General features: G+C 34.1%; 2 protein-coding genes across 2 annotated transcripts; both read left to right on the top strand.

The window, feature by feature from the left end:
* Window positions 1-500: 500 nt before the first annotated feature.
* Window positions 501-6171, top strand: LOC142977551 (protein rolling stone-like). Its single transcript, XM_076121537.1, has 4 exons — window positions 501-882; window positions 1189-1299; window positions 2288-2477; window positions 4908-6171. Exons 1-4 carry the CDS (start codon window positions 570-572, stop codon window positions 5122-5124), a joined length of 831 nt encoding a protein of 276 aa, XP_075977652.1. The 5' UTR covers window positions 501-569; the 3' UTR covers window positions 5125-6171.
* Window positions 6172-8266: 2095 nt separating this feature from the next.
* Window positions 8267-16365, top strand: LOC142976020 (protein rolling stone-like). The gene is made up of 4 exons (XM_076119211.1): window positions 8267-9084; window positions 14316-14426; window positions 14784-14976; window positions 15380-16365. Exons 1-4 carry the CDS (start codon window positions 8790-8792, stop codon window positions 15585-15587), a joined length of 807 nt encoding a protein of 268 aa, XP_075975326.1. The 5' UTR covers window positions 8267-8789; the 3' UTR covers window positions 15588-16365.
* Window positions 16366-16465: the final 100 nt, after the last annotated feature.

Consider the following 16465-nt stretch of genomic DNA (forward strand, 5'->3'; position numbering starts at 1 on the left):
TAATAAATATTAGTAAATAATCTTATTATTTTTTTATTTAACCTAACAGTTAAGTTGCTTAGTAGCCGATTTTGCGAAAAAAACGTGTTTTAAATTCAAAGGTCGATAAAAGCATTGAAAAAGAGGTTTCCTGTAAACTAACGCATAGTCCTTAAGAAAGACGGAACAAGCTTTGAAGGAATTTAATTCCTTGTGAAATGAAAATGTTAAACTTTATCGAGAGAACTTTTTGATGCAATAGGCAGAAGTATTTCAGATAAGTTCAAATGGAAAGTACACAGATTTAATAATTGAAATAAAATTTTATCCCATTTTCAATACCTAACAGGAATACCGTTTATCAAACACACCTTAGTGAATCATTTTGATTCAGAGTTAAGAAGAACATACTGATAACACTTACATACTACTCATATAAATGATATACAATACATATTTTGGCACCTCACTGAGATAAAGAATGTGACTCAGTCGATAACCGGCACTACGATATCGATTATCAGTTCGTTGTAATCGATAGCGTATAGGTGTGCTACAGTGACAGTAAAGTAACCACAACAACGGTTAAAATGAGTGCTATTAAGAGTTATTTCAAACAAGAAGTGAAGACGAGCATGCTCTCGTTGGAGCATCCAAAACGAACTGACTTTTATCTTAGTTGTTGGCAAACGACACGCTCGGCCGTTCCAGTTTTGATCTGGCGGCTAATATTGTTCCTTGCTACTCTAGGTATAGTGTTGGCTTCAGCGATCATTTACATCCTGAATGGTAAATTCGCTTACTGGTTTATTTACCTAACGCATTGGGGTCTAACTAGCATACTTCTAACAACTGGATTCGGCGTAGGAGTATCCGCGCGCATCTATTTCTACGGACCTATAAGTAAGTAACTTTGATTTTTTTAAATTATTTAGCTGAAATTTCATGTCTAGAAAGTATTTCTTACATTACGTAATTAAATTTCATGTAAATTGACAATGGTATTCAATTTCTTTTAACTATCTATATAGGTTATCAAAAATTATGATAACAATGTCAATATTTATTTACGTAAAGTGATCATTGGTATATTTCACTAGACGTATAATTGCTATTCATTTTTTAAGTAATGTAATTATTTTACAATGTGCCTGTTATATTGTTGTTTAAGTTATGATCAGCGTGTGTTTTGCTCGTGGCACTTTACAGGCGCTGAGTTTAGCCTGCCATGGTATGTGAAGACTTACTGGGTGTTATTCAACATAGCAACACCCGTTGCCTTCTTAATCACGATATTCTACTGGACATTACTCTTCGAAGGTAAACATAAAGATGTAAATAATGATTATTGTTTCGATAGTAAACATAAAGCGCGCCTACTAGCGTAATAAAAGCCTTATTCAATAAGTATCCAAAATCTTAAATTTGGTTAATGGTAAACGGATTTGTATTTTTTTCTATAATTATAAAAAAACGTAAGGATTAAAACAGTTATTATAAGAATAATGCCTCTAATGCCATTTATAGTGTACCTACGTACCAAACATTGCTTTAGAGACAGGCATAGCATAATATAGCATAGCATACCTATTCTATAAGCATTCAAACTGCCTATATAAGCATTTACATGTTCAGCGTTTTATAAACAAGTATGTAATAGTAAAACGACAGACGATATAAGTAGGCACAAGCTAATTTTAAAAGTTATAGGTACAATTTAAGGATAATGTTTCGCATAATAATAATAAACCGTATCAGAAACCTTGTTGGAGACTGTTATCAAGTCGTCCCTTATGGCGTTACTATCAATATATTCCCGTCCATGACCCTAAAATACTATACGTAGGTACTGTAATATACGCACAATAAAATTATACATTTTACCCGTTAGTAGGAAATTTTGATAGACTGATTGCAAATGAAATATTCATGATCTGATTGATATCTTGTTGTAAATGGAACTCTACAAATAAAGAATGACACTGGTCTTTCGCCTGTGCTTTGTCATTAGCTATAGATTTCCTTGACTGCCTTTCATCATCAATATGATCAATATAAGCAAAAGTCATCCTTATAACGAAAATGACGAACTATAAAAATTTGTTTTCTCAATACTTAACTAAAATACTGATACCGTGGGTGATAATTGTTTACCTACAGAGACAGCCACGTACAAACTGATCAAGCAGCTTGGCGAGGAAATATCTTCGGTCTTGCTCCTTTCAATTCAAAAGAAAAGAGACCTACATAGACACAGATGGTATCAGCTACTACCTATATCTTTATCTTCTTTCTTTTTTTTCCACAGCCGGAATCGAGGAAGAATTAAACCACGGATTGGACGTGGCCGTGCATGGGCTCAACTCTCTCATAATGCTGTTGCTGCTTCTAAGCAGTTCACAACCCAGCAGACTGCTACACATATACCAGCCTATAAACTTCGCACTCGTCTACATGGTATTTGGAGTCATTTACCACTTCGCTGGAGGCACAGACCAGTAAGTCTCATAGTAGAAAAAAAACTCCAAAGCAAAATATTACTTTAGTATCACACAAACTTGATCAATGTAAACAAATAGATGATTAATCAGGAAAATTAAGGTTTATTTTGTGTTGATCATAGGTAGGTACATATGACATCCAAGTTTCGTTATTAACAATGTTAATCTCATTTAAACAGGATGCGAGCCTGCTACAATCGTATGCTCGCATACAAACTGACTCTATAATATTACTACTAAATAATATTACTGTTCTACCTTTGTAGAAATCGTCGAAATAAAGATTGTCGTTGATTGACGTTTAGCTTTATGTAAGACCTACTTTAAATATTGAACCACAAAATCAAACAATGCAAACTTGCTCAGACTTCTAGGAAACTAAGATCGCCTTGACTGAGGAATTTCAAAGATGCCTCCTACAGACAATATATTTCTAATAACCATAAACTATAGTTCTTTTGTTATTTTCAAACCTCTTGTATTTATTATCTCTGTTAATGTTATTTATGCAAAAGTTTTTTGCTTATACATTATCAGGGTTGAATATAAGCCGTATTTCGATATTTGACACGGATACAATTAAAAACCGACCCTCTTATTCATAAACACACTATAAACCTATTTTAGTTAAAAAGCTACTATAATATGTTAATATGTTTTCACTTTTTCATTTCGCTAAGGAGTGAAAGAAACAAAACACTTTATAAGCCTTTCATAACTTCATATATTTTTATGAATAAGAAGGTTAGACTCCAAAACAATCCATTACAAATTATATCTACTTAGTAAAGTTTATAATAAAGGTACAACTGAAGTAAAACCTTGTCAGTTCACACGCACAAATGTCAACAACATAAGATTGCGCCCTACTCTTATAACTTAGTCACACAAAGCCGGCTAGTTATGGCTATTTTAGGAAAACAAGTTACTGAGCTTGAGCGCATCTCACCGCAAGAGTTACACCACAAAGTATGAAGTTTGAAGCCTTATTTATTAGTTTACTTTGAGTTATTGCGTTTATATCAAGACATTATCATATGAGATAACCTAATGGGGTAAGAGTTGTCCTTCCTAATTAGTAATTCGAAAGTTTGTCAAATGTTTAGTGGGCGGATGTCTGTTACATAACCAACGTAAGATTTGAAGCACCATAGATAGATAAACCTTGTCGTCATAGAAGTAGTCGTAATATAGTAGTATGAATAATAAAAGATTCGTAAGTCACGGGAAAAAATTAGGCACATCCATACTAATATTATAAATGCGAAAGTAACTCTGTCTGTCTGTCTGTCTGTCTGTCTGTCTGTCTGTCTGACTGTCTGTCTGTCTGTCTGCTACTCAATCACACCTAAACTACTGAACCAATTCGCATGAAATTTGGTATGGAGATATTTTGATACCCGAAAAAGGACATAGGCTATATATCATCACGCTACGACCAAAAGGAGCAGAATACCAGTAATTAATGTTACAAAAACGGGGAAAAATTCCACCCATTCTCTCTTATTGGACGCAAGCGAAGTTGCGCGGGTCAGCTAGTTAATGTATAAAATCGATGTAAGGATGTACTTAAGTAAAAAAAATCTAAAATAAAATGATTTTTACTGTTTTTAAACAACGGCATTAGAAACGTTGATAGTCCACGTTTTATTTTTATCTCAGTCATGAGTCTTTGTTCTTTAACTGGTGTGTAATTATTTATCACCGTACATACTTAAACTAATTGTTGTCGTAGTAAAGGTGGCAGGTTACAACATAATGCATTGTATGTATGATATGATATTAATTAAACCTTATTTGTATAAGGTCAGGTGAAGACGGAAGTCACTTGGGACCTGTGATTTTATTACTGGAACTATAGACCACTTTTCCATTACACCACTTTGATGCTGAGGTGAAATATGCAGTCTTTTGAATGAACCAATACATTATCTTTAAATGGTTATATTAATAACACAATTTTAAAAAATCCATGGAAATTGCTTTGTACATTCATAATTTTCATCTACAATTGTATTCTTCGTCTTGAAAATTCTCGTTACGAAATCCATTTTTATTATCTGCAATGTAGTTAAAATATCTTATTTGACGTCATAAAAACAAAACGTTTATAGCAGTTTCCAGAAGCGACTGACCATGGAGTGGTAATTCATATAATTGTTAAAGATAACCATCAATTTCATTTTCTTTACAAAAAATATTTATATTTTTTGTTATTATTCATCATCTGAATACATTGTTTTTTAAGAATTTAAGATAAAATACATAATAATGTGTGTAAGCACTGTACAAAATATACTTAAATAGAAACATACGTAGTATTTAAAGCAAGTTGAAGCGATTATACGTAATAGACCTCATACTCTAAGACCTATCAAATACAGCTTTACAGAAATATATGTAACAATAAATATATTTTCTTTTCAGGAAAGGTAACGCGTACATCTACCCGGTCGTGGACTGGTCGCAGCCGGGCACCACGATACTGGTCGTAGTGATCACCGGGCTGCTTCTGATATGCCTACATCTTTTAACGATGGCCTTGTCCGTCGCACGCGATTCACTTTCCAAGCGATGCGTCAACAACTCCGTAATCGTTCATGTTGATGAAGGCATGGCTTTAAGACAACAAGTATATGCATAAGACTTAAATTAAAATTAGCTTTATGTAAATATAGATTTTATAATCCGTAGTTTGCTTGGTAGAGATTTCGATTGTTAGAATGATAAGTTAACTTTGTATGACGATTATGAATTGACAAAATTATTTACGTAACTGTTTAGAAATGTTGACTTTTATTAGGTTACTACGTAATTGCGAAGTACAATGTTGCGTAGTGTAGATTTTTGAACGTGAAAAGACAATTATTGCCGGTAATACGAAGGTACAGAGGAGACCTTCGATTCAAAACCGGTTTATTTTTTATAAACAAACGGGGTTTTTCCATGTACGTATGGCAATATAACCTAGATAAATAAGGATAAATATTTTCTTAGCAAAAGAAAAATCCCACAGAAAATATAATATTTATACAAACAATTGCGTTGGTTTTATTTTCCATAAATATAATCGAAGTGAAAAATGTGGGAAGTACTTATGTTTTTTTCCACTCGGTGGCTTTATTATTCTTTTATAAATGAAAATTATAATATTTATTTTCCATAACTCAATGATGATAATAATAAAATTGAAAACATACAATTTCATGTGTTTGTTGTATTTAATAAAATACATAAGCCTTACGTAGAATTACAATTTTATTGTTGTGTGTTAAAGATTTGCATTAAAATAAATGTAAATAGACGAGAAACCGTGACAAAGAGATTTTTGCTTTATCAAGCAGCACAACATCACTTTCGAGGCCAGGGCCAGCTGATTATACCTAACGCAAAGGAAATGACACGACAAACGTATTCCATGGCATTAAGTCACCGATGTCTGATGAAATTGGTTTTTCTCAGAAAATTGAGGTGTTGGAAAACCATGACGTGTGCACGACTGAGAAAAAAAATCTACAAAAAACATTCGTTGATAAATTTCCCTTAAAAATAGTTCCTAAAAACCCAGACAATCAAGTGAAACCTATCGTACAAACTTCGTATTGAGTCTGGCAGGGTTATTTTTAAGAGGGATTTTCGTAAATAATAGTGATGATATCTTAGATGTACTGCTGTGATCTAGAAACTAAAATCAAAGACACCTGTACTAATAAACATTACATTTCAAGAGAATTTGTAAACTTGTTTAATTCCAAGACCCTCTCATTCATCATGCTTCAAACATCTGAATGTTGCAAAATGTTACGACACAATATGTTCAATAAATACAATATACATATACAGAACTCATTCTTCTGATTAAAATTTAAAAAGATAGGCTTGATGTCCGAATAAACGTCATAATATTGTCAATACTGTGAACGAGTTGTTTCAGAATAATTTATTTTAAAGTTGTTAGAAGTCCTAGCAATGGAATACGAACAATTCGATATAGATCTGTAAGTATACAGTCATATACCTATTTATAATTTACGGCTTTCATACTAGATCCGGTCTACTAGAGACCGGAGGGACCTGTGCAAGTAGACCGGAGAGCGTAGATAGAATAGACCCTATGCAGTTTCCTGAACTGCAGTCTACAGGACATTCGGTCAAAGTACGCAGGCAGACCTGCAGAGGTTGCTTCTCTGGTAGACCGGAGCGTGTGCGGCTGACATGAGAAAAGTACCAGATAAATAGGGAAAAGGTTGAAAGAATGTAGTTTTTTATGAAATATGTTAAGTCGTCCTTGTTTTTAACTTACTAGTAAAACCTCAGTCCACTATGTTATCCAAAGTATCGGTATCCACTCTGACCGTTCTAACAAGTTTAACCCATCATCGTTGGTTTACAAACATCCCGCTACTTTCAACGTAGAACAATGACTTGCACTGAAAAGATAAATAAGATACATACACGATGAATGTTATACGTGTATGACTGGGTTCTTCAATACGTATTGTGCTATCAAAACACCGTCTAGTATAGATTACACATGGAACAACACTGCGAGACGACGGCATCAGATCGCAAAAATGTGTTAATTATTTAATAGATATTTATGTATGAATTTGTATGACCTTTGAATGAATCATTCAAATAAATCCTTTATGAATTCTTAATAGGTAAGCAGCAATTTTTGAGAATGCATTTGGAAATTACAGTTGTTTTGTTTAATGCAAAAATAATGCGGTTTTTGTGACATTGAGTCATGTTTCGATAAATTAACTGTTAAGTGGATTTCCTTAGATTTTTGTGGTTGTAAAAATTACAGTGATTTTGCCACAGAAGATATCAAAAACTTTAAATATCACATAATATAGCCCTATAACAATCTCTTTAGGATAGGCATTTTACTGATAGGTAAACTGTAGTAATAACTTTTTATGAATTTATTAGTACCTACACCAAAAAAACAAATATTATTATGTACTTGTACTATACGGAAAGTATTGCTCTCTCGTCACAGACAAACCCAGTTTGTTAATATGTTTCTCGCTTTTTAATAATTCTACTTACCTAAGTAGGTACTCTTGATTTTTACGACCGTCACGTCACTTAGAAAACTGTAATCACATAATCATGGCACCTACTTAATACAAAACTTTATTGCTTTTAGTTAATAACAAATAACCTTAAATTATGAACTAAAATTATACGCGAGCAGGGCCGCATGGGTCAGCTAGTTAAGAATAAAAAATGACACCAATTAAATTTTCGGGTATAAAAGACTGTTTTCAACTTTAATAACAATTTTCCTTGACCGCGTAACCATGAATGCGGAAAATATATTTTATAAACTTTCATAACTTCTGTCCGTTTTATTATTACCTTAATTAATCCCTTTAATATAAACAATTAATATGAATAATTTAATAATATAAATTCTTATTGTATCACAATATTTGCTAGAAATGCAACTGCAACAAGCGTCTGCTATAATATTATCATCACGCTATAATATAGCAAGGTTCTTTTCTGGTTTTGGGCATGGCATTGTCATATATGTATTTAAAGGTTTAAAAGGCTTTATGCAATTCATTATTTACACAAGATTTAAAAGAATCCAGCTAGTAATAGACATATGCAATAATGAACATATTGTAGGAATCTAACACCGATTAGAAAATATTTAATTCACAAGGAGAGTTCTGATTCGAGCATCGTTGTCACAACACAGCCCGGTTTGGGTTAAGAGAACAAGTAATTACATAAGTAAGGTTATAGTTTACGCAAGTATAGCGGCGCTTGTAAGCGCACCTCGCTCGGTCTGCGTTGACGCTACCAGTCTGCGTCTGCAACTCTGCGCGCCTGCGCCCGCGCCGACAACGCGCACCTTTATTTATTTTATCATCTTCATTATTTCCTTGAATACAAACCCAGTTTAATTGCCTCTAAACCCACAAAAGTGCAGTACTCAATTTCTATAACCGGATTTCGTATCTTTTTATGCTCTTCTGAATCAAATACAATTTTAGTGTATCTTTTAGGACGAATGGTTTATTTATTGCAGTTATCTTATTCAATTGTGGATGGTTTTTGATTTGCGATAGATAACCGCTGATCGATAACAGCTCTCCCCACATTCTCGTCGCGAGTTTTCTTCAGTGAAGTTGTGAAACACTATTATCGGGACTGTGAAAACTTATCTGATATAGTTTTATATAAATCTATATACTCTCGGCACTACACGTTAGAACTCGGTTCTTATTTGTGTACACATGTGTATGTTTTAAAAGTGATCTAGAGGATTGGAATCAGTTGAGTGACATGGTTAAATTTTATAGGAAAAGTGCATCTCTTTCGGCACTATGGGTGTCGAGTAACGATAGACTGAGTGACTTCTACGCGTCGTCATGGCAACGCGGAGAGTCACCACTGCCTCTGTTGGTGGTGCGGCTGGTGCTGGCCGCGTGTGCGGTGGGCATCCTCATATGGTCGCTGATCGAGGGAGCCAGCTCGTACTGGCTCATCTACCTCACCAACTGGGGTGTTCTGCTGGTTGCAGCGACGATGATCAGCGGCGTCGGCGTGTCATTTGCGGCACTGTTCAATAGACCAAACGGTAACCATTTTTAAACATTTGCATAAGCGTAGTCTTCAAGAACTCAAGATGAATGTAATTGTATAAAGACGTCAGCTATATAATAAGTGTTGATTTAAAAACAACGCCACAAACAATTAAAATCAGTGACACTATGAAAAAAACCAAGACAAAAACAAAACTATCCCACGGTCTTAATATTAACTGCTGTTGTTATAGAGCTTGGAACTGGAAAATTGTCTAACAAAGACATGTCACGATACATGCCTATTATTTCAGTTAAACTGCGGTATTTTATCGCTGACCAGTAACTAATTTCTTAATATATTATTGTGTTTTCCTTGAAAAATACTCTTTTTCGGCGGTTTTTATTATATGGAAAAAGTTATACTTATCCATCGATATTAATTTGAACACTTCACTCGATTGGTAAAATAGCCCTACGAAAATCTTATCTAAATGTTATCTATACACGCAGGTACTGGATTTTCAGGAAATAATGGGTCTCATAAACTTATATTGCCTAGAGTTACGTGACAAATAGATTAGATATTTATTAAAGTATTCATTTAGCGTAATATATGGTACTATGCTTGCTACTTTAACATGGTTTCATTATCCCGTTCAATAAAAAAGATACCGATTTTCAATATTAACAATATAGGTACCTACCTGAATAGTAACTAGTAGCTAAACAACACTCAAATTTAAGTAAAGCTTTAAAGTCTCGCATCATCCTTGTTACTTTAATGACAGAAATATTTGAGCATTGAGCTCCTTCGTACGTTTTTTCTTTTGAGTATTAGATCGTTGAAGGCACTCAGATAGTTAGCTGGTTTATCCATATCTTTGATTATTTAAAAACCTAAACTCAACTAAAAAAGAAATATACCTAAGAAGGCAAAATCAAAGACCAGAGACGTTTAAGATGTAAAGAGAGAACGCTGGTAAAAGATCGAAATGATCATAGAACGTTTCGTACGTTTATCATAAATAGATGCTTAACACTTAGGTTTTATAGAAAATGCTTAGTGTTACATACACACAAACACACCTACTTATTTTGTTTGTATGTTAGAGTAGAAACAGGTACTTAGATAAAATATAGTAAAATATTGTATTGTAAAAGTAAGCAATAAATATAATTTTAGGTAGAGATTACGTGTGGAGTTTGTAAGTAAGTAGTAACAAAAATAATCTAAAAATATTATTCCTGTCAAGACAAATATTGGGAATAACTTTACAATTACTTTTTACGATTAGATACTTACAGTTGTTTACACTGAAATCCGAGAAAACAGAGAAATAACTTAACATTATTATTACTGTAGCGTAAAGTAAGATGTGCAAAACGTAATTTTAGCGAAAAAAAACATCGTCCCTTTCGGTTCTCGTAAATAGTTCTTAAACACATCTGAAGAATCAGTGCCTTGTCACAACACTGACGACAGTTTTTTTTTCCTATTTACCCCCGGTTTCTGAGGTATATTTAATCTTAGTTTATCTATTCAATAGCGTTAAAACTCATATAAAAAAAACGCTATTGAATAGATAAACTCCCGATAAATGTACTCAGAAACCGGGGGTTAATAGTCTATCGTAAGTAGTGAAACTTGCTCTTATCATCTCATTCTTAGTACGTATACCGCATCTACCTATATTTACCTTATATGATTGTTAATCTAGATTACAATAAACTGTTTGCACAGCTGATGGCAATACATTTCCGTTTGCTACTTAAACGTTATTGAAAACACGATGTAGGTACTTATCGATGTAGCATGTTTAATAATTGCAATTATTGTAACAATAGCTCGAAACAAAGCTGAAGTACTTGTTTTATATAACACGCGATCACAGCCATTGTTATCGAACTTGTTACAACAAAGTTATATTTCCGACACACCGTGCAACGTGTGACCTGTATTCCTCGAAGATATTAAAAATATCGAATAAAATTCGGGTTTGCGGTGAAACAATGAAAGCCCAGTTACTTCATGAATTCAAAGTAAATATATAGAGAGATCTTCTGTCAATGTTAAAGGGCTAGTTATTTGATTTAATTTTGATTTTATTAAATGTGGATACCGCCACTTAAAGCCGTTACTAATAATATACATCCTGGAGATTCCTTGCCTTTTAGAAGCCGTGGTCTACTTATAAAGAAAATAATTTATCCTATAATCGCTCAAAGGTTATTACTGGGATCGACCAAACGCCCAACAGTAGCTGGGTACTTGATAGTACTAATACCACTTAATAGGCTGATAATGTGCTCGTTTTAGCTTAGAATTCACATATCTCTGTGATAGTTTAAGGGACATACATATGAGTGCATTATTTATGTCACAGTTACAGCACTCTTGTATAACTGGTTATTCCTGTTGTGCCAATTATTTTTAGGCTAGAACTAGTAGCGGTGTCATCAAAACCGGTAGAAGCCAGGTGTTGTAATAATGTTGCATACTAAGTTGTGAGATCGTTGCCCTCGTCAGCTAACTCCCTTCGAATTAGTCACGAATGTAGGTGACTGGTATCTTGTTTCACACTCATTCAGACAGCATGGCAGCACTTTACGATATAGCTAAATAAGTTCAATTTAAAACAAACTGAAAAACCCTAAAACTTCGCCTATGAATTCTTTAAATAAGCATTATTTGCAATAACTGGCAAATAATGCAACCTGCTCTTAGCCAGCGCGAGCGTAGCGGACTTAAAGCCTAACCCGTCTCTGATTTCGAAAGAAGACAGGCGCCCAGCAAGATACCAGCGTAAGGTTAAAATTTACTTTTACCTTGTGTGGACGTTTACAGTTACATAGGTATATAATTATGCCATTTATTGCAAGAATTATTATAATAAAGACCTACATGCACACCGGAACTCAGATTATTGTCTTGACAACATTAATCAAATGTATTTGAATGGTAACAAAACAAATATCGGAAAAACATTCGTAGAACGCGGTATTGCTCTATATTCGAGAAGTTCACAACTGATTCTACCTACCTTTGTTTTATACGTTATATCAAAACATAGATTATTTCCTAGTCAGTTTGTTTACCATACATATAGCTATGTATATTAATCTATTGCATTAGTCGGTATGCTCATACGAACAACAAACAGAAGGCTTTGAGAGTAAGGTGATACAGTCGTATGAAAAGTCACCATTCTATAAAACAGTATGCGGTAGGCGCACGACGCAATTTGTATGTTGTAATACACAGCGTGGTCGGTTGGGACGACCCCCATACGCAACCTAACATTATGACGCAATGAATCACAGTCAGCATTAGTTACCAATTGCAACGTCAAGACAGTTGGTCACAAACCAGTTTATGTACCAAAGAAGCAATATCCACCTTGAAAATAATCAGTTACCTAAATAACGATAATCGCTTGTTTTTTGCTATTCATCATTGGTAGGAATTTACAATGTTATTTCTAAACTAGAACTCCTAAATACTAATACAAAAAATAAGCCACTTATCTGAGACTGCAAAAGTTATAATCCGAATGAATATAATCTTACATTTAGCTACATACTTACTTAGTTCAAGTTCGCGAAGCATTATTTCAAATATTATAAGATGCAATTTGGACATCATTAATTATGCAACCAACCTTTTTACCATAATCGTTTATGTTCTGTTACGGAAAACTATATTTGATAAATAAAAGTCACATATAGTTAGAATAGCTTTATATCTGAGACTTTAGAAGTATTCTGCGAGTATAGAAGTATTTGAGAGGATCTGGGAGATTCCCATACAACGAGCCTACCTACTTTTTTCGGCAGAGGCCTGCAATCTCACGAGCCGACGGTAAACGAAGTAACCCCAAAAAAAAGATACGTGGAAAGCGTGGCTTGATATTAATACATTTAATACTTACATATTTATGTAATACAATAAATATATGACGCATACCTACAAATAAAAACGGTACATATAAAATTAACATGATAAATAGGTAATATTTATTAACGTGACTTGCTGCTTTTATTATCTGTTATCTTTTTTCATGGGTAAACGAAACGTTATGTTATAATATTCATACAAAATTTTCACAGAATCTATAGCAGAACCAAAACTTAATTTTGGGTAGATGTATACCTACGATACGAGAGAGCGAGAGCGTGCTGTCTGTCACGCTAAAGAGTAAAGTTATTAAAAGGAGTGGCCGTGAGTTTCTTGCTAGCTTCTCATAAGGCTCAACCCCCTTTCCGAGCTAGTGGTAGATTCAGTAATTGTAACGACTATCATAAGTATCAATGTTTGACATAAATTAATAAATAACTTGATTTGGACTGAAGATATTTCATTCGTATAACCATGGAACCTACGGAATCTCCGACATGTAGATACCTACTACAGAGCCCACACCAGAGTTAGATAGGTAGTACTGTTGTCTGTTACAATGGTTCAATATGCAATGTTCCGCATAAAGAATCTTCACTTAAATATTCATTACAAATATGTATTACAACAGTAGAAACAAATGATTTACCTACCCCGGTTTCTGAGTAAATTTAACGGTAGTTTATCTATTCAATAGCGTTTTTTTGTATGAGTTTTGATACTATTGATTAGATAAACTACCGCTAGATGAACCTCAGAAACCGGCGGCCAGTGATATGTGCTTATTAGCTTCTCTTGTGACAATCCGAGGCGTCTTCATCTAAATTAGATACAAGGTGAGGATTTCACACAAGACGGAGACGATACGCTTGCTAATCACAGTAGTTGTCTGTTGCACCCACATATTAACGTTCTTCGCTTGTGGGCGGAAACTGACAAAATATATTGCGGCAATACCAGTAACGCTAAGGTTTCCAACCTTCCTAAGTAGTTATGATAACTACTAACTTACGAACTATTATTATTTCACTGTAAAACAAGATCTACGGATCCATGATCAAATCACTTCCTCCCAATACAGAATTCAAACTCAGTTCGCGTCAAACTCTTGACATGAATAAAGGTAATTGCTCCATGTCGGTTTCAATATCAAACCCACAGTAAAGAATTAGAACATTGCGAAGAAATTATTAATAAAATCTAGCGAGCAAAGCAGACATATTTGGTTAGGTATTTATTACTTTTTATTCTTCTAGATAGGTTTAATTCTGTCTCAAGATATAGGAACTAGCTATTAATAACTAGGAAACATTATGTACAGAAGATATATTTGATAATCTAGTAATTAGGTATAGAAGTAAACATAAAAGGACTTTGTTATATTTTCAGAAACCACCGAGTTGCCATGGTTCATGAGCACGTACTGGGTGATATTCAACATAAGTGTCCCCATATCAATCATGATCACGTCTCTCTACTGGATACTATTATATAACCCTGGTAAGACATACTTTACATCATACTTGTAGTAATTTGTAAACGCAAAAGTTAGCCCATGATACCGTAGTAATACTGTAGGTAAGTACTACGGTACTACTAAGAACTAAATAAATAAAATTAAATGTAGAACCGTGTTTGAATGCCATTACCGAACAGATAACGAAATAATTGATCTTGACTTAAAAACTACGCATTATAACCGTATTTCAATTATATTCTTACAATAACATATATTCAGCAAAACTTAAAAGCATTAGAGCAAAACGCACCGACATTTCGCCCCTTATATTGTTGATCTCAAATCCTAGAATATACCTACATTTTTTTTTCATTAACTATTTAATATCATCTCCTCAGATTTACTGGACATGGACGTGCGCGCGTTTTGGCTGGACGTGACGACCCACGGCTTGACGTCATGCATCGTGTTGGCTGAACTGCTGGCCTCACGCACGCCCGTCTGGCTCACCCACATGTACCAGCCACTCTGCCTAGGTCTTTGGTACACTGCTTTCTCTGGCATATACTACGCGGCTGGCGGAACGGATCCGTGAGTAAACAACTTATCCATATTTCCCATGTAAAATCAATAATGATTCGTGGTAGATTTTTTCTATGACGAAAAATTTGTGCTCTTCTTTGCGGTCAATACAATGAATCATGCGGACATTTTATCTGATAGCACAAAGGGGTTGTTATCTCAAGATTTAACATATCAAAGAGGGAACCGAGACTGGTTGTAAATCACTTCGCTATCATACCGGAAATAATATACGTATGACCAAAAGAATTTGGAAAAACAGTCAATAGGTATAACTTCGGCATTTAGTAAAAACTTTTATTATTGTTTAAAACTAATTTTGTCATTAGGTATATATAATTATGCCTAGTACCTTAATTATATATCAACAATATAAAAAGCTTGCTCACGAACTACTTCGTTTTTTTTTCAGCAATGGTAACAGTTTTATTTATGAAGTGCTGGACTGGGGCCAGAGCAGACGCGCGGGGATTGTGGTGCTGGGCTCAGTAGCTGCTTTGATTGTACTGTACTTGCTGCTGTGGGGCTTAGCCATATGCAGAGACAAGCTAGCCTTAAACCTAGTGCGGACGAGGAGCCACGACCTTCCGACAGTACCCGCCGACCTTCCCACCGTTTGACTGAATCTAATGTCGACTTTAAGATGTTGTGTTACTTAATCACTGTGTTCAGATTTTAGTAAACCATTTAATTAGGTCTGTAGATAAACTAGATTAATTTATATAAGGTTCAAACTTCGAACAAACTTCTTCATTTTATCTGGTGATGCATTTACGTTTTAAGTTTTTAATATGTATAGTTCTGTTTCTTGCATTTTTCTATTAAGCTGTACCTAGAGAGCCAAATATGGTGATGATGACGTCACGAATACACGAGTATACGTAAGTGTAACGTGTTATAAAATAGGTTAGGGCGAAGTGTTTCGCCGGGTCGTAGTATTACCAATCTTATTGACACAGTTTAGATTTTGGACAAATAAATTTAAAACTATCTAATGATACATAAAATGTACTTAAGCTTTACCTTGGAAAATACGGTTGACTTATCCAGGTCCTAAACTGTGGTATATTTTGAAAAGTGAAGTGTGTTTATTCCAAAATTATTTGTTTTGTAAACTTACCTACCTTTATGCTTGTTGCCCAAAGTTACAAAAATCGGCATTGGTATATTCAATGAAATTATCCAGTCATCTTTGTCTCTTTACAAAGATTTTTTGGAAAACTAATATACCAAGAGCATACAGGTGATCCTTTACGAAACATTTTGTATATTGTAAGTATACATCTAAGTTTCTTTTACAAGCGTGTATTTACCTAATATGTTGTTTAAGTTATGTAAATATTAAAGCTCAACTATATTAATATATGACAGTATGTGGCTATGACTGCTATTATTTGCTTTTGTTGTTTCACTGATGAACCTTTTAATTATTTAATGGCTGCTAAACAGACAGTACATTGAACAGGTCCAAAATGATGCTAATTAACAATTCTCTTCA

The sequence above is a fragment of the Anticarsia gemmatalis genome, chromosome 1 (assembly GCF_050436995.1).
Source record: "Anticarsia gemmatalis isolate Benzon Research Colony breed Stoneville strain chromosome 1, ilAntGemm2 primary, whole genome shotgun sequence".
Taxonomy (NCBI): Eukaryota; Metazoa; Arthropoda; class Insecta; order Lepidoptera; family Erebidae; genus Anticarsia; species Anticarsia gemmatalis.

Excerpts from the sequence above, each read along its gene's own strand:
- LOC142977551 (XM_076121537.1), top strand. The coding sequence starts at position 570 with ATGAGTGCTATTAAGAGTTATTTCAAACAAGAAGTGAAGACGAGCATG. Across the intron at positions 883-1,188 it reads CTATTTCTACGGACCTATAA|GCGCTGAGTTTAGCCTGCCA; the intron begins GTAAGTAACTTT and ends GGCACTTTACAG. Across the intron at positions 1,300-2,287 it reads CTGGACATTACTCTTCGAAG|CCGGAATCGAGGAAGAATTA; the intron begins GTAAACATAAAG and ends TTTTTTCCACAG.
- LOC142976020 (XM_076119211.1), top strand. The coding sequence starts at position 8,790 with ATGGTTAAATTTTATAGGAAAAGTGCATCTCTTTCGGCACTATGGGTG. Across the intron at positions 9,085-14,315 it reads ACTGTTCAATAGACCAAACG|AAACCACCGAGTTGCCATGG; the intron begins GTAACCATTTTT and ends TTATATTTTCAG. Across the intron at positions 14,977-15,379 it reads GCGGCTGGCGGAACGGATCC|CAATGGTAACAGTTTTATTT; the intron begins GTGAGTAAACAA and ends TTTTTTTTTCAG.